The sequence below is a fragment of the Lynx canadensis genome, chromosome F1 (assembly GCF_007474595.2).
Source record: "Lynx canadensis isolate LIC74 chromosome F1, mLynCan4.pri.v2, whole genome shotgun sequence".
Classification (NCBI taxonomy): Eukaryota; Metazoa; Chordata; class Mammalia; order Carnivora; family Felidae; genus Lynx; species Lynx canadensis.
This window is the reverse complement of record NC_044319.2, coordinates 39114537-39140451: the sequence shown is the minus strand read 5'-3', so window position 1 is coordinate 39140451 and position 25915 is coordinate 39114537. Positions and strand designations below refer to the sequence as shown.

Below are 25915 nucleotides of genomic sequence, written 5' to 3'. Positions count from 1 at the left end.
GAGCAATTATCTTAATTATACAGTAAGTCTTTGTTTTAAACTAACTGACCCTCATATGATTGCTTTCTAAATTTAGTTTCCATAAAGGTACATTATCTGTAGTGCCTGCCTAGAACAGTATCAGAATCCCCAACAACACTCTCAGATACCCCTTTCTGGACTCACTCTGGAGTAAAAGACTTTCGACAATTACCATACTGTGCTAAGTATGTTTATAAAATAAATAGTTATTTTAAGCATTTTTAAGTATATTTAAGTATACAATAAAATATACTTATTTTATAAACATAATAATTTTAGATGTTTTAGGAATTTACTAATTTTCTTTTGAGTTACAAACTTATTAATATTACAAGTTTGGAAAGAAATATACGTGATTAGAATTTGATTTTTAAAATTTTTATATAAGAAGTTATTCTTATATATACTAGACATGAGTTTTACTTTAATAAAAATGTTAACAGTGGAGAGAGATATTTAATCAGTGGACTGCATTTTCATGGAAGTTATTCTAATTGAGAAAACCCTTAGTATAAATGTGTATGTATGTTTTAGGGTAAGCAGTTTTCTTTGGTTTTTCTTTCAGACATGATGTATCAGATAAAGGAAGTAGTTCGGACACTTCTGTGCGGGTTCGTAACTTACAACTAGGGATCTCAACTTTCTGGAGTCTGGAAAAATTTGAATCTAAGCTGGCAGCAATGAAAGAACTTTATGAGGTTTGGAATATTATTAAAATCTCTATAAACTTTTTGAAATAAAAAATATGTAAGTGACATGTTCTTAGTAAAGAAAATTGGTAAATAAAGGAAAAGGCAATATACATTACCCAAACCAACCGGTATTACCAATTATGTATGTTTACTTTACTTTTGCCTATAAATGGGCTTCTATTGATTTGTTTTAATATAGTTATGAATGTAGGGGCGCCTGGGTGGCTCAGTCTGTTAAGCGTCTGACTTCAGCTCAGGTCATGATCTCACGATTCGTGAGTTTGGTCCCCGCATCTGACTCTGCACTGACAGTGTGGAGCCTGCTTAGAATTCTCTCTCCCTCTCTTTCTGTGCACCTCCCCAGCTCATTTTCTCTCTCTCTCTCTCTTTTTCCCCCTCTCTCTCTCTTTCTCTCAAAAAAATAAAAATAAAAAATATTTAAAAACTAATATGTGCAGATATATTTTTAGTTCTATTAAAATAGCAAACAATTAGAAACACCAAAAAGCACAGCAATGGGGAAATATAAATTTAATTATGTAAAATGTATATTATAGGCATTGAAGATCGTTACAAATGATACAAAGTGTTTTATGTCTATGAAATTTCTTCTTCCCTTAAGTTTAAATGTAAAAGTTTGAAAACACACAATTATAAAAATTTTTTTTTTTTTTCAACGTTTATTTATTTTTGGGACAGAGAGAGACAGAGCATGAACGGGGGAGGGGCAGAGAGAGAGGGAGACACAGAATCGGAAACAGGCTCCAGGCTCTGAGCAGTCAGCACAGAGCCCGACGCGGGGCTCGAACTCACGGACCGCGAGATCGTGACCTGGCTGAAGTCGGACGCTTAACCGACTGCGCCACCCAGGCGCCCCGAAAACACACAATTATAACTGTGTGTGAACAGATTAATAGAATATACAAAATTAATATAATTAATGTAATAATTTCCAAATTTTCTGCAATGAATGTGGATTGCTTGTGTAATTATAGCAACAAAAAATCTGTATTGAAGTCATTTGATCATTCTTGCTTTGATAGATGCATTAAAGTACGGTTTGTGAGTTACCTTCATTATCTTCCTACTTTCAGCTGTTGCAATACTCTTTGATTATTTTTTCTATATAATTATACTATTTCTGAATCAAGCTGTATATGTATAGTATTTTTTTAGAACTTTAATTAATATTACTTTAAATACTTAAAATTCAGATTATTATCAGGATTAATATATTTAACCAGGGAGTGATTGAATTTTAATGTTGTCATATTATTTTCCTTCTGAGGATTTATCTTTCCTGTTCTTACTATGTCTTCTAAATCCCAAGTTTATTTTTTTGAATCATTTAATGGTTTCTGTTTCTTTTATTAGTAGAGCTCTTTTAATACAATTTCTAGCATCATGTGCTTGATTTTTTGTTTTATCAGGAATGGGATATTTTTAGACTTCTATCGGGTAACCTATACTTCTGCTAATTTTTTAAATTTGAAATGTAACAAACTTAAACTTTTTTTTTCTCTTAGTAGCTAAACATTTTTAACCCAACTTAGTAGAAACTATATATATATTTTTTTTAGAGTAATAGTAATAACAAAAGTGAAGATATCTTTTGTGATCCTGAAGATGAATGGGAACCTGACATTACAAATGCACCAGTTTCTTCCCTTTCTAGAAGGAGGTAAAGACATTTTTATTTTTTTGTTCTGGGTACACATATATATCATTTCCTTATTTTAAAAGAACTATCTATTGTCATAATGAATATGTCTGTGCAGGAAACCCAGTAACATAAGAGAAATAGTATGTTACTGATCAAATTACAGCACTTGGGGCATTAAGTTGTTTATCAGTCAGTTAGAATAGGAACAAAAATGGTTGGCATTTCACCAGTAAGTCTTAAGAGTGACATAAGACATAAATAACATAACTTTTTTTTAAGTCATATTTATGACTTAAGACATAAGAAACTAAATCTAATTTCCTATAAAAATGAATAGTGTTTATTACTTTTAAATTACCCTTTTTCAAGAACTTGGCATATTCTATGATATGTTATTATAAGTTATAGAACTTTAAATGCTGTCAAGTTAGTATGAACACCACAGAAGAATAAATCATGGTGATAGAGAACTTCTGTATATGACAAAGGCTGCTTATTAACTAAAAATATAAAAGACTTCCACGGTGAATGGATGCTTTTTGAGAAAAAACTAGCTCTGTTTAGACCTCAGATACTTAGATTACAGAGGGCAAAATGGTATAATAGAAAGGCCTTGGTCTTGGAACCAATTTAGCTGCTTAGTTTGGTTTTTAAACAAAGACTTCTTTTTAAATAAATACTTCTTAGTTTGTTTTTAAACAAGACTACTGTCTGCTATGTCTTGAGGATATAAAGATGAATAAAAAATACTCTTTGTCCTCAAAGACCAGGCACTGAGGAAACTAGAGGAACCGTTGATAAAGACCCAAAATTAAACCAGGCAGAAGGACTGGAGAGGAAAGCCTGGTTTTATACGTATTCAGGAGGAAGAATCAGCAAGAACTTGGCTGGCTGTGGGGTTGAGGGTGATAAAAGGCTCCAGAATGAATCCTGGTCTAATTAGGGCGACTGGTGAGGGGAAGATGGTATTCCCTGAAATGGAGGTTCAGATCAGTTTATTTTTGACCCTGATGAGTTTGAGATTCCAGGGAGCATCCAAGTGTATATTCAGGTCAAGAACTTTAAAGGAGGGATTTGGGAATTTTCAGGATATAAGGGTCAATGGCATTCATCCATCCAACAGAAGCATCATCATTATCAAGAACATTTATTGAATGCTTGCTAAGTATTATCTCATGTCGTTCTTACAACAAATCTATGAGGTTAGTGCTGTCCTTACCTGCCTTTTACAGATGAAAAGGCCAAAGATTTAAAGAGGGTAAGTAACTTGTCCAAACTCATAGAGCTAATAAGGGAAGAATGGGCACTCAAATCCAGGTTTGAGTGATTCCAGAGATCCTGACTTCCTCGACTGCCATTGCCAGATAGCCCCTCCTTTGCATATGAAAGGACAGAATCTTTCTGGTTAAGTAATTTTTTTTTCCACTTCATCACTGTCAGCTGCAGCTCAGAATCCGTTTGGGTTTCCAGACCTTTTCAGGCCTTTCTTGTTTTGGACTCATTTTAAACTCGTAAAATTTCAGAGAGATGTAATTGCTTTATAGGGATTCTTCCCCCTGTACTTTTGTCCTGTTTGCTGTATGCCAGCTCCTAAGCTGCAGTAAGAAATAGCCAAGATCTAATAGTCGATACGTGTTACCTTATATGTTATATACACAACAGCTGTGTATTTCAAGCTGAAAGAAATACAGACCTTGTCCTTTAAACAGATTCTGAATTCCTTGAGCATAGGGAACACATCTGTATCCCCTACAATGTAGTATAATAAGAAAGTCACAGGCTCGTGTCACAGTCCTGGGTTCTAATTTTTTGTATTAAGTTTTTAATTTTAATTCCAGTATAGTTTACAGTATTATGCTAGTTTCAAGTATAGTGATTTATGCAGAGTGTGGCCATGGGCAAGTGACATTACATCTTTAGGCTTCAGTGTTCTCGTCTACCAAATGGAGACAGTAATACGTATCTATTCTACAGAGCTTATCACTGAGTTTAAGTGAGGTCATATATAAAAACAATTGCTTCTCCTGCTACTTCTATGACTACCATGGGGCTGATGATGATGATGTTGTGAAGTAGTTATAAGGATTAAGAGATAAAGTATGTAGGGGTGCCTGGGTGGCTCAGCCGGTTAAGCGTCTTGACTTCAGCTCAGGTCATGGTCTCGGCAGTTTGTGCATTCGAGCCCCATGTCGGGCTCTGTGCTGACAGCTCAGAGACTGGAGCCTGCTTCGTGTTCTGTGTCTCCTTCTCTCTCTGCCCCTCCCATGCTCATGCTCTGTCTCTCTCTGTCTCTCAATAAGAAATCAATGTTAAAAAAAAAATAAAAAAAATAAAAAAGAGATAAAGTATGTAAACTCCCACTGCAGTGGATGGGTGTTGAATAAATGGCAGCTCTTATTATTATTGGGTGCTTAATATGTATTAAGTAAAATTAAATCTTGGAATTCAGAGATGATCTGAGATCTGATTTCCGATCTAATACCAATAAACAGATAGTGATATCTTTAGGTGATTTATCTGGAGGACTTCAAAACAGAGTTGGGCTCTCCAAAATGAGCTAAAGATGGCCTGTGGGGGAAATTGAGTGGATGGGCTTGGGGTACTTACGCTAACCTGGAGTAACATAAGCCTCCCAAAAATTCAAACCAGAAGTACAAATGCCTGAGGGGGTGAATTATAAATCCTTTTAGATTTTATAATTACTGGTTTCTTATTATCTTTTATTATAAACAGATACAGACTTAGAATTGTGGATCACAATATGAGCATTAATAATTAATGGACATCGGTGGGTGACAGGACGGGTGAAATAGATGAAGGGGATGAACACTTAGTATGATGAGCACTGAGTAATGTACAGAAGTGTGGAATCACTGTATTGTGCACCTGAAACTGATAGAATGCTGGATGTTAACTAGACTGGAATTTTAAATTAATTAAAAATAAATAAATCATGAACATCAAAATTTTAGCTTATTGAAAGTTGGTGATTTACATCTTATTTTCTGCTAACTTCAGAAAAAATTAGGGAACCAGGAATCTACTCCTGAAATCATTGTTGCACTGTATGCTCACTTGGATGTAAATTAAAAAATAAATTATTAAAAATAAATAAATAAATAAACATTAAAAAAATTAAAAAGGAATTGGGGAACCAGCAGAAGTTTAAATTGTTGCTGAAAAGCCAAAGCTTCTTTTAATATTTTTTAAGATTTTGAAATCCAGGTGTTTTCATTTGGTAAAGAGGTTTTCTTGATAACTTCTATAATTTAAAAGTATCATATTTTTTTAAAAAAATGAATTGCTCTTGGTCAGAGACCTTGTATATGAAGTTTCAGCCTTGTAAGAATGTTTATGACAGAATTGCAAACTCTGAGAATGCCTCCAGGTAATGGAAACACTGACAGATTCTTAATTATGGAACTGCTACCCGGCCACAATACGCACAGCTGTTCTGCAATAAAATAGACTGGTTTGGCTGCCTATAAATTTTGATATGTATTGTGGACAGTTAAAAGTAAAATTTCCCCTGAGGTTAAGTGAAAATTCTGTGAAAAGAACGTAACAAGCATTTTATTTGTGTTTAAACATTGTTTAACCACGATAGTGTTAAAAGAGTAAGTTTTCCTAGTTTAGACTTAGTGTTATAATATACCCTTTCCTTTCGTCCCTAAGTACAAAAAACTGTTACTTTTGAGAATTGACATTTCTTCTCCCTCTTACCAGTCATACTGAGAGATGATTTTTCCTCACCCTGTTATCGTTATATTTCTGTGTTTTTCTTGTAGGAATTCATGGGGAAAAATTAAATTTGAAACATTTAGAGGACTACAGATAGAACGCATTTTTGTTTAACGGTCTTTTCAACAAACAGCATTTTTCTTTGAGGGGCCGATGGTAATAGAGAGTTCTGTCAGAAAAGAGACTTCAAAGGATCCCCTAGATTTAGATCCAGGTCACCGCTCGTGTCTTCAGGGATGTAATGAGGGCTGGAGTTGGAGTTTAGAAAATTGATAGATGAATGGCAATCTGGAAGTAGGCCGCCTTTTCCAGTAGCAGTTAGGAAGAATGAATAACAGCTAGACAGCCAGTCATACTCAAGGGAGAAATCTGAGTGGTTTTATGGGCTGTGGGAAAAGAGGCAGCCAAAAGAGCGATTAAGGATAGAGTCATTCTCTCCATTTGTGCTATTGCTACACTTCACAGGTATTATGCTTTTCCCACTGTGTAGCAAATACTTACTTGAATGTTTATTCAAGTGTTTAGAATCCTTCCCAGGATGTTCTCAGGATAAAATCCAAGCTTCCTTAATTGGCATCCGAGATCAGCCTCAAGCTGGCCCCCACACACCTCCCAGCCTCATCCCTTGCTACTCTTTCACATCTTAGACTGCGGTCCTTCCGAACCTCTTGCTTGTCTCTTTGCACACGCAGTACTTTTCTCTCATCGCCGCGTCTTCCCGCATCCTGGCGCCCGTGTCTGAATACTCTTCCTTCTTTCTCAAGCCTGCCTCCTCATTTGGCTAACTCCTGTGCATCCTTCAGTGTCACTGTTCCCAGAGGCCCTCCTGACTCCTTGGGCCAGGTTGAGTTCTCCAGAATCTACCATGGCATGCTCTGCTCTCATGAAACATCACTTTATTGTAATTATTTGCCTAATTTCTCTTTTGTTACAGAAAAGGAGCCCAGAAACCATGTTTGCTTGTTTAACCACAGTATCTAGAGCCTGTAAATAGTAATACTCTTCAAATATCAAGCAAATATTGTTTAATTAATAACTAACTGTATGCTTAGAATAATACCTCTAAATACTAAAGTTCGTGCTCAGTAAACCAAATGAACTATTTCTTGATGAAAAGGTTTCCATGGAAAAGACACACGTGCATACCCAATTTCTTTAGAGAATTAAGAATATTCTTGGGGTGCCCAAGTGGCTCAGTTGGTTGAATGTCTGACTCTTGATCTTGGCTCAGGTCATGACCTTGCGGTTTGTGGGATTGAGCCCCACATCAGGCTCTGCACTGACAGCACAGAACCTGCTTGGGATTCTCTTTCTCCCCCTCTCTCTGCCTCTCCCTCTCTCTCTCTCTCTCAAAATAAATAAACTTTAAAAAAAAACTGTTCCTTTTTTTTTTAAAAAAAGAATATTATTAATATTATTACTCCATGTAGTATATAACTACTAATTTTATGGTTTATCTTTTTTAGGAGCAAAAGTTTGATGAAGAACAGGAGAATTTCTGGTTGTTTACATGATATACAAGCCTACCCAATTCAGAATTTGCATTCTTCCCATTCATCAGGTATTTTTTCATCAAATTTTCTTATATCCTGAGAAAAGCATCAGTCCTGGCTCAGTCACTACCTTGTGTCATGTTCTTATTGCAAATCATTTCATCCAAACTTTCACTTTTTTTGCAAAGTGAAGAGGGTGGGCTGGGTGTCCCTTTCCATGTCTAAAATTCTGTGCTCAGAGCCTTTTAATAGAGTGCCTAATTCAAATGTGGAAGGAAAGTTTAAGAGAAAAAATTACAGGAATTTTTCCAGCAAATAATTGTTTTATGTGAATATGGATGACAGTATTAATTTTCCTATAGAAGGGGGACACCCTGTAAATTTGCATGTCTAACTACCTGTAAGAGTTGAAATTACTACCAGGTAGTAGGGGCTATACAGCAATAAAAGAGAAAAACAACTACTTCACTCAACAACCTGGATGAATCCCAAAAACGTTCCATTGAGTGAAAGAAACCAGAAAACAAAAAGTACATACTGTATGATTATATTTCTGTGAAGCTCAGGAACAGGCACAACTGATGTATGGTGACAGAAGCCAGAGCAGTTCGGAAGAGAATAATGGCTCCAGAGGGAACCTGCTGGAATGTGCTTGTGGAAACCTTGCACACATTGATCTAAGAGGGGGCGCGCACATATGTGAACGCAATAAGCTGTATACTTAAGACGTGCACACTTTACAGAGGATAAACTATACCTTAGGAAACAAAAAGTTTTAAAGTTGCTGTATAAGTTAATAATCTGTGTGATAAGGGCACTAATGGGATACAAGTAGTCGTAAAAGAAATTATATTTCATCTTGACTTTAAAATAGAGAAATTTAGTTTCTTTCTTTTTAAACCTAAAATTACTTTTTAGGAAGATAATTATCTTAATACTTATTTAATCTAAGGGAAACAAAATAAGCTGTAGGCTTTTTGTTTACCAGCACAATAAAAGGTTATGTATCTGTGGTATCGTTATTTATTCAGTATTATTTGAGAGTAAGAGGTTTTACAAAAGTAGTTTTTCCAGATGAATTAAAGCTGCCTTTTTAAGGGCCATATTTAAAAATTAAGTAAAATACAAAAGGTCTTTGCTTGTTTGCAGTTTTCAAAGAGGGAAACAGAAACCTCCATCTGCATTTAGTATGGACTCGTCTGGGCTGCGGGTTCTGGAGGGTGCACTTTTCAGCTCTGGGAAGTTGAGCAAATGTCGTAACTTCTCACCTTAAGGGCCATATATTTATATTTTTTTAATGAAAAAAAAAATTAAAGTTTATTTATTTATTTTGAGAGAGGGAGCGTGCACGCCGGCAAGTGGAGTAGGAGCAGAGAGAATCTCAAGCAGGCTCTGTATTGTCAGCAGAGTTCAATGTGGGGCTTGAACTCACAAACTGTGAATCCATGACCTGAGCCCAAATCAAGAGTAGGGCGCTTAACTGACTGAGCCTCCCAGGCACCCGGGGCCATATTTTTAAACTAGAGTTTTGCAAGGCTTTGTAAAATGTTGATGCTGGATTTTATCTATTTATTATTTATTTTATTTTTAAAAATTATTTATATATTTTATTTTACTTTTATTTTATTTTATTTTAATTTTTTAAAATGTTTTATTTATTTTTGAGACAGAGAGAGAGACAGCATGAGCAGGGGAGGGGCAGAGAAAGAGGGAGACACAGAACCAGAAGCAGGCTCCAGGCTCCGAGCTGTCAGCACAGAGCCCGACGCGGGGCTGGAAACCATGAGCTGTGAGATCATGACCTGAGCTGAAGTCGGACGCTCAACCGACTGAGCCACCCAGGCGCCCCTATTAATTTATTTAAAGACAGGAAACAAACCATAAGAGACTCTTTTTAGCCAGTTAAAAAATTTTTTTTAAAATGTTTATTTTTGAGAGAGCTGGAGAGGCAGATTGTGAGTGGGAGGGGCAGACAGAGACACAGAATCTGAAGCAGGCTCTAGGCTTTGAGCTGTCAGCACAGAGCCCCAAACGGGGCTCAAACTTGCAGACTGTGGGATCATGACCTGAGCCAAAGTTGGATGCTTAACTGACTGTGCCACCCAGGCTCCCTGCTACTGTTATGTTTTGTTTTGTTTTAATATTTATTTATTTATTTATTTATTTATTTATTTATTTATTTATTTCAAGAGAGAGCATGCAAGCATGAGGTGGGATGTGTGGGGGAGGGACAGAGGAATAGGGAGAGAGAATCCCATGCAGGCTCTGTGTTGTCAGTGCATGTAGCTTTCTATCAACCATGAGATCATGACCTGAGCCCAAATCAAGTGTCGGACACTTAACCAACTGAGCCACCCAGGTGCCCTGATGCTGGATTTTAGAATGCATTAACATCATTACCTTCTTAAACAGAGAATATATTGGTAACTATTTATGGTGACTAGATTATAATCATTATTATCATGATATTATTACCCTGCAGTGTAGAGCTTTTTCTCTTCCCAAATCGAATTCATCTTTGGTCTAGACTCTTTTTTTTTTTAAATACTTTTATTTTGTTTTGTTTTGTTTTTTAAGTAAACTCTACCCCCAACATGGGGCTGATCCCGAGATCAGGATTCTTATGCTCTACTGACCGAGCCAGCTACATGCCCTGTTCTAGACTCTTAATAGTCCCCATCCTTTGCCCTCATTTTACCTTCCTTTTAGTTTGCTGTTTGTATTGCCTATGAACTGTATCAAAAAAATAATCTTATTTATTAAATGAGAATCATTATACTCATGAGTTAGCATTCTAGTATAAAGTTATTTCCAGAGGCTCCAAATGAGCTCTTTCAAGCTTTTCCATTTACTTCTGGTTTGGATAGTGCTTAGAAAATTATGGTGAAAGTCTGTCTCCCAGAGATGTGGTATATTAACTGTAGATAATTGGCTTTAGCCTATTTTGATTATAGTATACTTAGCGATGGAACTATTAAAAGTAGAGCTATTGAGACATTCCTCTTAATATAGTTTCCTTTATTACTGCCTATGTTTCCAGCTTATGAATTAAATTAACTTTACATTATGATATTTATATTTATTATTTTTATATTATTTTATTTCATGTAACTGCCATTGTTTCCACCAATTCACTGTTTCTTAGGTGTTCCCAAAAAGTAAATAAAGAAGGAGATTGGACCAGTGGTTATTTAGTTTATTTGAATTGTCTGTTATTTATATTGTTGAACTACTAACCTATGGATTGATGCCATTGAAAGATTAATTGACTTCCTTTATGGACTTGTGTTTTCACTTTGGCATATAGAAGTAAGGGTGTATTGAAATAAGAACAGCCTGCTTTGAAATTAGTGACGAATGAGTCCATAATATGCTTGCATTAATGTATTTGTTGGAAAGTGTTGTGCCTGAAAAGTAGGCTTAACATGGCTATTTTCTGCCAATATAGGCTTACTGGAGAAATCGAGCACCATTTCCCCAAGTTCAGCAGAATCTTTTCTTCCTGGAATTTGCAAAGAATTGATTGGGTCATCGTTAGATTTTCTTGGACAGAGTTATGATGAAGAAAAAAGCATGGCAGACAGCCTGATTAATAATTTTCTTAAAATTTATCATGGGCTATTTGCCATTTCCAAAGCTCATGAAGAACAAGATGAAGAAAGTCAAGATAACTGTAAGCAACCTTACTGCTTTTATTAACTTACATGAATGACTATTTTCTGCACATTACATTTGCTTTTGAATGACTGCCACATTTGGCATGCATTTTCTGACTATGGTAAAATGTTTCTTAAACATTTTAAATCCTAACCTTAACCCTAACCTGAATCCTAGACTAGAATAATCTTTTTTTTTTTTTAATAAATTTTTCTTTTAAATGTTTATTTATTTTTGAGAGAGATGGAGACAGAATGAGAGTGGGTTAGGGGCAGAGAGAGAGGGAGACACAGTATCCGAAGCAGGCTCCTGGCTCCGAGCTGTCAGCATAGAGCCCGACACGGGGCTCGAACTCACCGAGCTGTGAGATCATGACCTAAGTCAAAGCGTCCGAAGTCGGATGCTCAATTGACTGAGCCACCCAGGTGCCCCTAGACTAGAATAATCTTTTATTTGGAGATTATTTCTTCCAATAATTTTCCTTCTTCTTTCGAAGTGTTCTCTTCCGATCGAGCAACCCAGTCACTTACTATCCAGGTCACATGTGCTTTTGAGCAGCTTGTGGTTCTAATCAAACACTGGCTGGATGATATTCTACCTTGTACCAGCACAGCAAGACTTGAAGATGAACTGAGACAAGAGGTCAAAAAACTAGGAGGCTACTTACAGTTATTTTTGCAGGTAAGTTGATTTGCTGATTGTCATTTGAAGAAGTCATTTATTCAGCAAGTATTTATTGACCTTCTACTGTCTGCATCTTCCCTAAAATTAGATCTGTAGGATTTTCAGAAGTGATTTCTGTTTTGCAATTCTGAAAGTGTGGTTTTCTATGATTGTTTATTATTTATTGCCTCTGTGCCAGGCACTGAGAATTCTCAGTGATTGACAAATATTAACTCATTCAATTCTCTTAACAACTTTAGAAGTAGGTACTTTTCTTAATCACCATCTTATAAATGAAGAAATGGAGGCACAGGATATGTAGTCTTTCCTGTTTTATAACCAGTAGCATATTATACTATGCTAGTCCTCAATAATGGCTATTGGGAAGAAAGGCGGAGTCTTGCTTTGGTTATATATGGGGTATCAACTTGTGCTGAATGAGTCGAGTCACAAGCCCACTGGTATATGGTCAAGAAAAGTAATTTTTTTTTCCTGTTTACCTTATATCAAGTGAGATTAGGCATGGCTGTGAAGAAAGATAAAAGTTTCTTGGCTGTCACATAAAATCTGGAAGGAGGCATGGTGGCTCTGTTCCACACCTTAAGAGCTAAGCTCCTTCTAATGTACCCTCTGCCAAGCCTAATGCATGCCCTTTATTTCATGGTCCACCCTAGTGGTGGAGCTCTGTCTGAATTCAGTGCAGCAGGATGAAAGAAGTGACAAAGAAGGGAAAGGCCAAATGGGCCTTCTTTTAAGGGTAGGTTCTAGAAATTTCCATATGACATTTCTCTTTATAAATCTTTGGCCAGGACTTCATTACATGACCACATCTAGCCACAAGTATTATTGGGAAGTTATTTTTTATTCTGGACAGCTGTGTACCTAGTGAAAAATCAAGAGTTCTATTACCATGGAAGAAGTAGAGAATTTGATACTGGTTAATACCTAGTCATCTGCCATATCAGTGAATTCTTCCTTAAGAATTCCTTGACTGTCTGAGGGAAGTAGTTATGAAAATACCAAAGGGGATAGGTTTCACTCTTTAAAATGGGTAACTTGGCTTCTTGACAAAATGTTCTAGAATATTTGAACAAATCTTAAGTTATAGCGCCCACCAAGAGACTTTCTACATTCTACTATTGTAGTAGAAGGTTAGTTGTATCAAATACTTCCTGAGTGGGCTATTTATTTATTGATAGGATTTGGAAATGTTTATTTGGTTGAGTAATCTAGTCAAATTGAAATCAAATGTTTATTTTTAATTATCCAGTATTCTTCCCTAGGAGGTCTTTCTGGGTCTCCCCATGACTTGGTTAGACATTTCTCTTATTTGTTTTTCTGTTAGGCCTGTACTTCACCTGTTATGCCCTTTAATATATCATATTTACAGGCCTGCATACCTCATTGGGCAGAGTAAGCTTTGGGTAGTTAGAGGGACAGTGGGTCTTTTTTCACAAGGACTCATCATATGATAGCTGCTTGTTTGGATACTTGTTATTGAGGTAATGAAAAATTCACACTGGATGAAGGATCACTTGGGATGTAAGTGGTGAGGAAACAGAAGGACCCTAAGACAGACAGGTGGACTGCAAACAGGTGTGGGTGAAGTATTAGGTGAAGAAGATGCTCTGAGCACAGGGCCATGAAGATGAAAGGGAACGCTGGCCAGAGAGCAAAGCTGGGGAGCCAGAACCTGAGGATCTGACTTATGCTTGAGCCTGGAAAAGGAAGGTAGCAGAGGGGTGGTCTGTGGTGGAAAAGAGAGTTTGAGATATACTTAGTTGGCTCTTAGGTTTGAGAGGCAGTTCAGGAACAGAAAAAAACAAAACAAAACAAAAAAACCACTATTGGCATTTGGAAAACCAGTGTTTGAACCCATGCTGAATTAGTTCTGTGTCCTTGGGCAAGCTGCTTCACTTTTTGAGTCTCCCATTTTGTCACCGGGAAAATAAAAATAAGGCCTGTCTGGCAAGATTGCCATGAGGATCAGATGGATGGATGTGATAAGAAGGTACCTATTAGAGCAACTGGTGTATAGTTTCTTTCCTTCTTTTCATTCTCTGGAAAGACCACTCTGAACTTAGGGGTTGCGGTCTACAGCTCTATGGGAAATGTTTTATAGGAATTGAGGATGGAGAGAACAGGTGACCTGGAGGGGAAGTTAGACGGAGCTCAGGAGACACTTGCGTTATGTTGGCACAACTGAATTTAGTGATTACACTTAGTAGCTAAGTATGGTGTGAGAAGTCTTACCTTTTAGCAGTATTATAAGCATGTCCCCGAAAGCAGGCCAAGAGAAGTATTTTGAAGAGAATCACTGTAGTTGGCAGGTAACAGAAAGAAAAGTTCGGGGAACACCTCCTCATTGGGCATGTGCACTCTGGTGCAGGAGAAGCCTTTTGTTTGGAGGGTGGTCTTCCCCCCCTTTTCCTTCCCTTTCTTCTTCCTTCTCCCCTGATAAAAGAAAATATCTTTGCCCACCATCTGTCAGATGGCTCCCGGGACAGGAAAAGTTCAAAGGCAAAAGCGCCATGGTTTTGTTCCTTCTTGGGGGGTGGGGGACTTTCACTTATCACTTCTTTCTTATATTAGTTAACTGCATGCTTGTCTTATGTCTCCTATTAGTGTGTAAGGTCTTTGAGGGTAGAGACTATATCCTCGTTAGGAGCTATAGGGTTGCATGTTTTCTGGCTCTGACTGAGATTTTTATGAAGCATAGTCACCATATCAATGAATGCAGAATTTGTTTTCTTCAAATTGCTTTTCTTGTCTTTACCACCCTGTGTAATCTCATGTATCTTATGTACTGGTCCATTTTTATTTTATAGGGATGCTGTTCAGATATCTCATCAATGGTAAAAGAAGCTCAAAACAAAATTATCCAAATTGTACAACAAGCGGTGAAGTATGTGGGACAGTTAGCAGTTCTTAAAGGGAGCGAGCTACATTTTCTGGAAAACAGTAGCAATAAGGCTACCAGTGTTCAGGTAATTTGGTAATATTAGTTTTGAAAGACTTCATCTGAGGGAACAGTAGACTCCTGATAATAGTATCACTAAACATGATAAGTTGTTTTTATTTGAAAATAGCTCATACTTTTAATAGTTTAGCAATATAATTTAAAACGGTTTCAATCTAAGTTGGCTAAATGTACTGGATAATTCTGAAATCCTCATTTTACTTTTTGGATCTTTGCTTTCATGATAGCCACCTAACTTAGCCAATGAACATATGAAGAACTCTATAATTCTAGAAAATTTGTACTTGCTTGCTTTAAGTATTCATGCCATTGAAAACATAGTAATAGAATGTTACTGTGTTCTAGGAATGTATTGTCCTGCCTAAGATGACAGACATTCTTTATAGCACGTTATATGTGGAATGCTAAATTACAGGTTTGCTACCTTTCTTATAGACTGTTAGATCTTATTCCAGCTTTAGTTGAATTTAATAAACTTGGAACTTATTATAATCCTACAATAAGCAGAAAATAAAATTAGTTGTTTGATAATTTTTTTAAAAATGTAAAACCTGAGTTTTCCAATGAATGCTTAAAAACTTTTTCTAGGAGGATTTCATGGATGCTCTTTGTGATGGTGTAGGCTTAGGAGTGAAGATTCTATTAGATTCTGGACTAGAAAAAGCAAAAGAACTTCAGCATGGACTCTTAAGGCAGTGTACCCAAAATGAGGTAAGAGGAATGAAAGAACATTCTACATAGTACCAGATGGTCTGTAAAGGTGATTTAAAAAAATTAGTTCTGGGGCATCTGCGTGGCTCAGTTGGTTAAGTGTTTGACTTCAGCTCAGGTCATGATCTCACGGTTTGTGAGTTCGAGCTCCACGTCGAGCTCTGTGCTGACAGCTCAGAGCCTGGAGCCTGCTTCCGATTCTGTGTCTCCCTCTCTCTCTGCCCCTCCCCCACTTGCACTCTGTCTCTCTGTCCCTCGAAAAATGAATAAACACCAAAAAATTTTTTAAAAATTAGTTCAATAAATTGGATTCTTATGTATTTATGTATTTTAATTTGTGTTGAATAATTATTTTATTGAAAAGGCTGATGCTATCATTATGTCATGGTGATATCTTCCCAAGTTACTCTTGAGTTACTGCAGCCTCTGTTGTATAATTTTGTCAGTTATTATCCATGAAAATTCAGCCTGTGGATATACTCCAGAGCAGAATGGAGTGTGGCGCTGACACCTAGTGTTCACTTTCTGCTTGTCTTTCTTCTTGCTCTTTGGTTAGGTCTCTACTTGTCGACTTAAGAATAGAAACTACCCGGGCACCTGGGTGGCTCAGTCGGTTGAGCGTCCGACTTCGGCTCAGGTCATGATCTCGCAGTTGACGAGTTGGAGCCCCGCGTCGGGCTCCATGCTGACAGCTCAGAGCCTGGAGCCTGCTTCCGATTTGGTGTCTCCCTCTCTCTCTGCCTCTCCCCTGCTCATGCTCTGTCTCTGTCTCAAAAATAAAGATAAACATTAAAAAAAAAAAAGAATAGAAACTACCATTTATTGATCCAGTATTTTAAACTAAATATTTTGACAGAGGCGTTCACCTCTGTTATTTCATATTAAGACACAGAACCAACAGAGATTTGAGTGACTTCCTAAAATATGCTTCGTCCCCACCTCCTCCAGCTAACTAACATGGAAGCATAAAAGCAATGCTGTCTTAGAGGTGGCACTGTGGTTAAAACCTGTCTCTTATTCTCCAGCAATCATTCATCAAGTCAGTGCTCTGACTCTGTTTCCTCACGTGTCCTATGTAATAATGCCTATGTCCTAGGTTGTGACATTATTTATTAAATTTATTAAGTCACTTATTAAATCATCTCTCATGACAATTACAGGACTGGTGCTTTATGTGTAATAGTGGTGAACCTCCCCACTTGCAAGGTAGGAATTACTCGTCTTCCTATGCGTTTCACTGAGCTGGAGAACCTTGTCCGGTCTCGAGCCAGGGTTTTATATTCTACCCACCTGACTCCAAAGCTCAGAACTCTAACTAAATAAGTTTTGTAAGCCATTGTTCAGGCGCTAATTTTCTTCACTGAGAGTTACTAGTAATGAATTGGGGATTTAGAAGGTAAGTTCAAATCTTACCACAGTGAGTTTCAGAGACGTGTCTGTTCAGCAGTCACATCTTAACAACTTCTTGTTAAAACCATCTCTGCCCATTCCCTTTCTTTTTCTGGAGTCAGTCAGCTGGGATGGAGCTCCCTGGGGATGTTTTGGTTCCTGAGATCATCGCCCTTAGGAGGGATATCATTTACATACATATTGATTTACCTAGGGAAGTAAATCCGGCGGAAGACTGTTAGCTTCCACCCCTCTGGCTAGTTGTTTCCAGGAAGGCATAGAGTAAGTTAATTTTTTTTTTTTCATTAATGTATGTCTAGCTTATCTTTCTGGGGGAAAACTTTCCATATAAGCCAGAGGGGATCTCCATTCCTTTCCTCAGACTAAAGGGCTTTATAGATTAATCACTGTCTGAACCGTCTCAGAACTGGAGAAAGACTCTGAACATTAAGTTGCTCTCCCACTTCCTGTGTAGCTTTGAGTTGCTTGCCTGAGCCCTACTTGTTCATTTAAAATGTGAAGATGATCATAGGTACTTCGTAAAATTGTTCTGAGGATTATGTGCCAGGCAAGTCAGGTTCCTCAGCTTGCTTGGTCTTGTTCTCTGTGGATATTTGCCTCTCTCACTTTGTGCTTTTATTTTGTTTTTAAAATAAAAACTCATTCAAAAGGAGCTCATTTTGTCACTAGATCAAGATATCTGGGTCTAATCATATTGTAGGAGACATGAGGCTGATTTCAGTTCTATAATGCAACTTTGAAGAAAGTGGACTCCTACTGGCCACTGCTGACATCTTCAGCTTGGTTTTGCTCAGCAGCACATTTATCACTAAAACACTATCACTGTTTGCAGGTTGAATGTCTGCTGGCAGTAAGTGCAAGAGGTTATAGAATAAGTTAATGAAAAGCAGACATGAAGTAATGCATGTGAATGTGCGTAGCAAGTAGCAAAGCAGGGTGTGGATGTTAGCTTTGCTATTGTTTTGAGGAAATAAACAGCAAATGAGTCAGGCCCATCTTGCATAAAATTCATATTATCTGCATTTCATGCAGACCTCTACCTCCCTTCCTCTCATTTTCTCTCTGTGGTATGCCACAGCTATTTATTTAGTCATGGTGGGGTTTTAGCTTATCGTATTCTTAGAAGTTAAAACGCAAGAACCTATGGAAGGAAAGCAAAGAATCTGAAGAAATAGAAAATAGGCTCAAACATAAGGCATAGGAGTTATAATTGTAAAGCTGGAGTCAAGGGGAAAAAAGATTTTTTTTTTTAACCAGATACAGGAAATCTAAGACCTAGGGAAGAGCTGTGTGGGTAAAGCCAATTAAATTCTTAAAATAGAATCCCCTGGCAGAAATTAAGTGAGAAGACACCTTAGGGGGCAGCATTGAGCAGCACAAAAGCAAAGGCTTAGAATTTACACTGGGGTTCCGGCCCTGGCTCTGAGTCGTAGGAGCACGGGATCTATTTTCTTATTTGTAAAAGGAGGACAATTGCATATGCAGCATAGGGCTGTAATGGAGAAGCAAATAATAAAACATGTAAGTGAAATAACTTGGACACAGGAAGACAAGTATTATATGATCTCATTTATATGTGGAATCTAAAAATAAAGCTTAAATCATAGAAACAGAGAACAGACTAGCGGTTACCAGTCAGAGGGTGGGGATGGGTGAAATGGGTGCAGGTGGTCCAAAAGTACCAACTTCCAGTTATAAGGTAAGTCCTGGGGATGTAAAATGCAGCACAGTGACTATAGTTAACAGTACTACTCTATTGTGTATTTGAATGTTGCTAAGAGAATAGATGTTAAAAGTTCTCATCACAAGAAAAAGGATTGTAACTATATGAGAGGTAATGAATGTTAACTAAACTCACTATGGTGGTCATTTTGCAGTATACTGGATCATGTTATACACCTTAAACTAATCCAATGTTAGTTGTCAAATATATTTTAATAAAACTGGGGAAATGTATTTGTAGTTCTGAGAGCATAATATTTGCTTTATATTAGTTATCTCATACTCTTCCAAGGGAAGTCTTGGAAATTTCCTTCCTATAAATATTTAAATATAAGGCAAAATGCTATTATTATAACAAACATCAGAGGGTATCTATATTTAATATAGAATCAATATGCAATTTATTTTGAAAGAAATTTTGCTCACATGATTTAGGTACCCCAGTTGTTTAATTATTTTTTAAAAAAAATTTTTTTTCAACGTTTTTATTTTATTTTTGGGACAGAGAGAGACAGAACATGAACGGGGGAGGGGCAGAGAGAGAGGGAGACACAGAATCGGAAACAGGCTCCAGGCTCTGAGCCATCAGCCCAGAGCCCGACGCGGGGCTCGAACTCACGGACCGCGAGATCGTGACCTGGCTGAAGTCGGACGCTTAACCGACTGCGCCACCCAGGCGCCCCGACCAGTTGTTTAATTATAGTCCCAATAAAAGAACTTGAGTCTTTTGTCTTCATAGATGAAAATTCTTCCCTATGGGACAAATTCTTGTCCCATAGAATTCTAGGATTTCTAAACTTCTAAATAATTATTTGTATAATAAAATATGTTAACATTCTCTATAGGTTACCAAACAGATGAAAGCTAATGCCATGGGATTGATTGGATCTCTTGAAAACATCTTTGCTGAGTGGAAAACAGTAAGAGAAGCTTTAAATTGTTTTTGTGTTTACTTTTCCTTGGTGTATTTTATCATTTCATTTGGTTTAAGTGTAGATATGATATGTTTATTTAGGTTTTTTTTAAATTTTTTTTTAATGTTTATTTATTTTTGAGAGAGAGAGAGAGACAGACAGAATGTGAGTGGGGGAGGGGCAGAGAGAGAGGGAGACGTAGAATCTGAAGCAGGTTCCAGGCTCTGAGCCGTCAGCACAGAGCCTGATGCGCGGCTCGAGCTCACGGACCATGAGATCATGACCTGAGCTGAAGTCAGATGCTCAACCAACTGAGCCACCCAGGTGCCCCTATTTCTGTTTTTATCCTTAGCCAGATAATTCCTTTGTGCATGTTTAGTTGAAGCATGTACAGTAGCTCCCTAGCTACTTCCTCTTGGATGTCATAACTTATTTGTTTTAGTAATACATAAGATATTGTATAGAAATTGATTAATATTGATGTATTTTATCTATTTCTAAGTTTAGTAACTGTCAGCTTTTGCTGAGATAGTCATTGGCTGAAAAATTGTGTTTAATAGGGGCGCCTGGGTGGCTCAGCAGGTTAAGCATCCAATTCTTGATTTTGGCTCAGGTCATGATCTCATGGTTCCTGAGACCTAATGAGCCCCTGTCAGGCTCCAGGCTGATAGCACAGAGCTTGCTTGGGATTCTCATTCTCCCTCCCTTTCTGTCCCTCCCCCCATCCTTCTCTCTCTCTCTCTCTCTCTCTCTCTCAAAATAAATAAACTTTAAAAAATTTTGTTTATGGGAATGCAAGCTGGTGCAGCCACTCTGGAAAACAGTATGGAGGTTCCTCAAAAAACTAAAAATTGAGAACTACCCTACAACCCAGCAATTGCACTACTAGGTATTTATCCACGGGATACAGGAGTGCTGTTTCGAAGGGACACATGCACCCCCATGTTTATAGCAGCACTATCCACAATAGCCAAAGTATGGAAAGAGCCCAAATGTCCATCAATGGATGAACGGATAAAGAAGATGTGGTATATATATGCAGCGGAGTATTACTCGGCAATCAAAAAGGATGAAATCTTGCCATTTGCAACGACATGGATGGAACTGGAGGGTATCATGCTACGCGAAATTAGAGAAAGACAAACATCATATGACTTCACTCATAGGAGGACTTTAAGAGACAAAACAGATGAACATAAGGGAAGGGAAGCAAAAATGACATAAAAACAGGGAGGGGGACAAAACAGAAGAGACTCATAAATATGGAGAACAAACTGAAGGTTACTGGAGGGGTTGTGGGAAGGGGGATGGTCTAAATGGGTAAGGGGCACTAAGGAATCTACTCCTGAAATCATTGTTGCACTATATGCTAACTAATTTGGATGTAAATTTTAAAAAATAAAAAATAAAATTAAAAAAATAAAGAAAAACAATAAAGTACATTAAAGGTTAGAAAAATGTGTTTAGGGGCGCCTGGGTGGCGCAGTCGGTTAAGCGTCCGACTTCAGCCAGGTCACGATCTCGCGGTCCGTGAGTTCGAGCCCCGCGTCGGGCTCTGGGCTGATGGCTCAGAGCCTGGAGCCTGTTTCCCATTCTGTGTCTCCCTCTCTCTCTGCCCCTCCCCCGTTCATGCTCTGTCTCTCTCTGTCCCAAAAATAAATAAACATTGAAAAAAAAAAAATTAAAAAAAGAAAAAAAAAGAAAAAAAAAAGAAAAATGTGTTTAATAATATGCTTAAAGATTTTAAAATATAGGTGAATTAGACAAATTATTTTATTTTCATATGACAAGTAAATAGAAAAATATAAACTAAGTATATAATCAATGTGTTAAAAAGGAGGGAAATATCTATGTCCTAAAAATTTTTACTTAAATAAAAATAAATAGGAGATACTAAGTTGAACTCTAAAAAATTAAATAAATTTATCGTTTATGATATCGGGTAATAAAGGGTACTAAGGTTTTATTTCATTCCCATGTAATAGAATGACTGGATTTTGATTTAAAATTAATTTAAAATTCTTGGGGTACCTGGGTGGCCCATTCGGTAGGGCATGTGACTTGATCTCAGTGTCACGAGTTCAAGCCCTACATTGGGTGTAGAGCTTACTTAAAAAAAACTTTTTTTTGTGGAGGATACCTGGGTGGCTCAGTTGGTTAGGTGTCTGACTTCTGCTCAGGCCATGATCTCTTGGTTTGTGAGTTCAACCCTGCATCAGGCTCTGTGCTGATGGCTCAGAGCCCAGAAGCCTGCTTTGGATTCTGTTTCCTTCTTTCTCTGCCCCTCCCCCATTCATGCTCTGTCTCTGTCTGTCTCTCTCTCTCTCAAAAAAAAATAAAAATAAAAATAATTTAAAAACCAACTTTTTTTTAATTAAAAAAATAAAATTCTTATTTCTTTTGAAAACAGTAATTATTAATATTGTATTTGGTCTTGCTTGTGGAAACAGAATTAAGCATTCGTGAGGAAAGTAACTCTTTCTTGAACATAAGATTCTGGTGATTAAAATCATATTGACTAAGCTTTACTGTCATGTAGTCTATTGTGTGGTTTTAAAAATATCAATTTTATTTACAGAAAAGTTTCAGAAGCGAACTACAACAAGAAAATTCTGGATACCAAGATTTGAAGAAGATGGTTAATCTTGCTCCAAAATTCTTGAAGTTAAAACATTGCTTAGAGCAAACTATCCAAATTATTATTTCTGCACTGAGAGGTATATGCTCCAGATGGAATTTGTAATTAATCAAAATTTTATAGTATAAAGACTCTCAGACATCTGTTCTTTTAATTTCTAGTTTAATTCATTAATCCAAGTGTAATTAATGCTACTTCCTTGACATTAATTACCAGTATAGGAACTTGAATGGTTGCATTCCCACTTAATATATATAAGTACATTGCCTAAATAATTAGGTCCTAAAAAACCAGGTGCTTAGTTAGCAGATAAACTGAGTAATCTTAAGTAGTTTAGATTTGTCTTGATAGGGTGACTTTGACCTAAAAGATATTTACAGTCATATAACAGTAATAAATACATGATAAAAAATGAAAAGGTTAATTAACTTTTTCTTTTCCTTGCATAGGATGCCACAGTGACAAAAATCTTCTCAAGAATTGTGTTGAAAGTCTGTGCAACTTGACCAAGGATTTTCATGATGACTTCAGCATTCACTCTGCTTCTCTTGACAGCTGTGAGAAGAGAATGCCTCAGGGCAGCCACAGGGGGCTAGAGTCTCTAGTCAAGTCACTCCTTTTCTGTTTTGAATCTGAAGAAAGTCCTAATTTGTTGAAACCCTGGGAAACTTGTAATCAGAATACCAGAGAAGAAGGACAACAATCTAAATCAAGCAGGACTGACTCCGTGAGGAATAAAGGTGTACCAAAGCGTGTCTATGAACTCCATGGCTCATACCCAGCAGTGGCGTCAGAGGAAAGCACACCCAGTAGGATTCAGTGGGTATGAATTCTGCTACGTAGACACTTTACGCCCATCCATCCAAGAGAGAGAACACTGGGCAGGCAATTTTCCTCACATAGAATATAAAAAGCAGGAAACCAGCATAAATGTTTCAAAGAAGTGCATGTGTGTTGGTGGTCTTCCACTGGGTAGGGACAGCATAAGCAGCGTGGAATCCTGATTTCAGAATGTGCATTCAGAAGTTTCTGAGACAATCTCGAATAGACATTTTCTGTATTGGAACATGGTGGCAATAGAATGAAATAAGGAGTTTGAAAACAAGTGAATGGTCTCTTCTCCAAGTTCTCATTGCCTTGAATTTTAAGTGTTTGTTTTTAATATTGATATACTATTTCTGGTTGGTTCTTTAGCTTGTTTGTAAATGGTTACTATAGTTATTATAAGTTATTTTCTCATGAGTGGAAACATGTGAACAATCAGCTACCTTTGTGCCTGTGCCTTCTCTCCTCTGCAAGTAGCTACAATGAGGTTTGTGGTCAAGTTGGCAATGTGTTTAACTAGGGCAACTTAACTTACATTGTTAAATCTAAAACTCTTTTCTTGAAAGGTTAACTGGTTGCCATTTTGAATAGTGTGTTCAAGGCATAGTTTACTTTTCTTTCCAAATTATAAGTAGCTACCTAAATATAGTATGATTATATATTAATATGACTTGCTGGCATAATAATTCACTATGTTATCTCTGTTCCATAATGAGGGCTGTATGAATATAATTTAAAAACCTATTAAATATTGACAGAATCACACTTACTGAATGGGGTTAGGAAATCAGAGGCTGGACCTTTCCTTGATAATGCTTGTTTTGTTAAATACGTAATGAAAGAGTTTGTACATGATTTGGTAAAGATGAAAGATCTTTATTATATCTCACAGCTTAAAACACTTTTGATTTGCAATCAAGTAATAAAGAGAATATTCTACTTTTGGGATCTTTCATTAAGGAACTGACTTGAGGTTTTTGACCACACACATATGTGTAATTTGGAAAGATACCTAATAGTTCTGCTTAGATGATAACGAGTAGTTCCTTGAGAATAATTCTTGTAAATAACCTGATTCTTGCATTTGCCCTTTTCACTTGCAGGTACCACTTGCACATTTGACACGACTAGTGAAAATCAGATGTTAATACCATAAGTAAATTTGATCATTTCTTTGTTAGGGAGAGACTGTAAATAAATACCGGTTATCGTAGCCAGAACAATGTTAATAAACCATGTGCTGTGTTGCCAGGTGCTTTCAAATGGTGCAGAGTAGCAAATTTTGCTTTCATTTTCTTTCTTTTTTTCCTTCTATTTTTGGCATTTGAGCTTGCATTCTTTCTGAAGTTCTAAACATACTTTTCATAGTCAATGCTCTGCCAAGTAGCGCTTTTGCGAATAAGTTTTGTAAAGTTTATCGCTTAGATGTACATTAAAGAACTTTTCTTGAAGGTTGTACTTCTTTGAAGAATTTTCTAAAGTATCAGTACAGTAGCTTTCATCTTAATGTTTGGTACTTTATCTTTACCCTCTGCTTTCTAAACTCATAAGTTCATTGGTCAGAAATCTGTTAGTGTTGTAAAATTTTGCATATGTATATATATATATTTATACTTCCAAGTAAATTGTTATGCAGTATTTGAATGAATGATAAAATGTATATTTGCTATAGAATCATGTGCACTGATAAGAATGTTATAAAGAGAATGCCTTTAATAAATCTTGTTGGCTTCAGAATTATCTCTTGGCCTAAGGTATTTTTAGTCTACTGGTTTTCTTCATTTACTTTATTTCTGACTCAAAATTGCTATAATAGCTCTGCCTTGATAATAGTTATACTAGTTACCTAATAGTTTTATTTGTAACTGTGATAATATTTATACTGGTATCTCAAATCAAACAATTAGGAAATACTAAATAATATTAGGACAACTACTTGGATTTTTTTTTTTTTTTTTTTTTTTTTTTTTTTTTTTTTTTTTTTGACATTGCTCTGCCTCTTTGCAGTTGGTTGTCTGGAATAGATTTATCCCCATGTGCTGTAGTGGAAAGAGCATGAGCTTTGGAGTTTGACACATTTTTCATTCATTTAGAGTATGAATCCCAACAAGGCTATTTAGTAACTGTATGACCTTAGACAAGTTGCTTGCTCTCTTCTTACCCATTTCCTCATTTGCAGCAAGAAAAGTATTACCCCTCCTCATAGCCTACCTGAGCATTAAATGAGAAAAATGTAGGAGTAAGTCCTGGCATGTAGTGGATTGTTAATAAATGTTAGTGTCTGTCCCTCCTTCCATTACTAGCAACTAAGCCCTTGTCATGATGCATACAGGATCACGTGTGGTGCAAGCCTATGCCACTTGCAATATTCTGCCCATGTACTGAGTTGTACTCCAATGCTTTAAACATGGCATACTTGAAAACAGATCTGCCATTAGGTTCTGTGATAATGAAAGGACTAAACAAGATCTCGCCAGCCTTCAGGAAGGTAGAGTAGGACATAAGTGTGCCCTTCATGAGGTCCTTCTGAAATTTTTAGCAAAATATTGTTTAGTTAACTAATTAGCCTTTTAATTTTTTTAATGTTTATTTTTGAGAAGGAGGGGAAGGGCAGAAAGAGAGGGGGACAGATCCGAAGCAGGCTCTGCACTGACAGCAGTGACGCTGATGCGGGGCTCGAATTCACAAACCATGAGATCGTGACCCAAGCCGAAGTTGGGCTCCCAAATGACAGCCACCCCGGTGCCCTGGGAATTAGCAGTTTTAAATTTGCAGTGCCTAACTA

The 25915-nt window shown here is 37.0% G+C and overlaps 1 protein-coding gene across 1 annotated transcript in view; it reads left to right on the top strand.

Moving 5' to 3' along the window:
- Positions 1-24819, top strand: part of KIF14 (kinesin family member 14) — a 54049-nt gene extending 29230 nt beyond the window's left edge. The window contains exons 20-29 of the mRNA XM_032591819.1: positions 587-719; positions 2294-2394; positions 7584-7678; positions 11059-11283; positions 11764-11948; positions 14759-14917; positions 15499-15621; positions 19599-19673; positions 22246-22384; positions 22755-24819. Of these exons, the coding sequence (XP_032447710.1) occupies positions 587-719; positions 2294-2394; positions 7584-7678; positions 11059-11283; positions 11764-11948; positions 14759-14917; positions 15499-15621; positions 19599-19673; positions 22246-22384; positions 22755-23134 (1615 nt within the window). The 3' untranslated portion in view covers positions 23135-24819. The remainder of the gene's footprint in view (positions 1-586; positions 720-2293; positions 2395-7583; positions 7679-11058; positions 11284-11763; positions 11949-14758; positions 14918-15498; positions 15622-19598; positions 19674-22245; positions 22385-22754) is intronic.
- The last annotated feature ends 1096 nt before the right edge of the window (positions 24820-25915 follow it).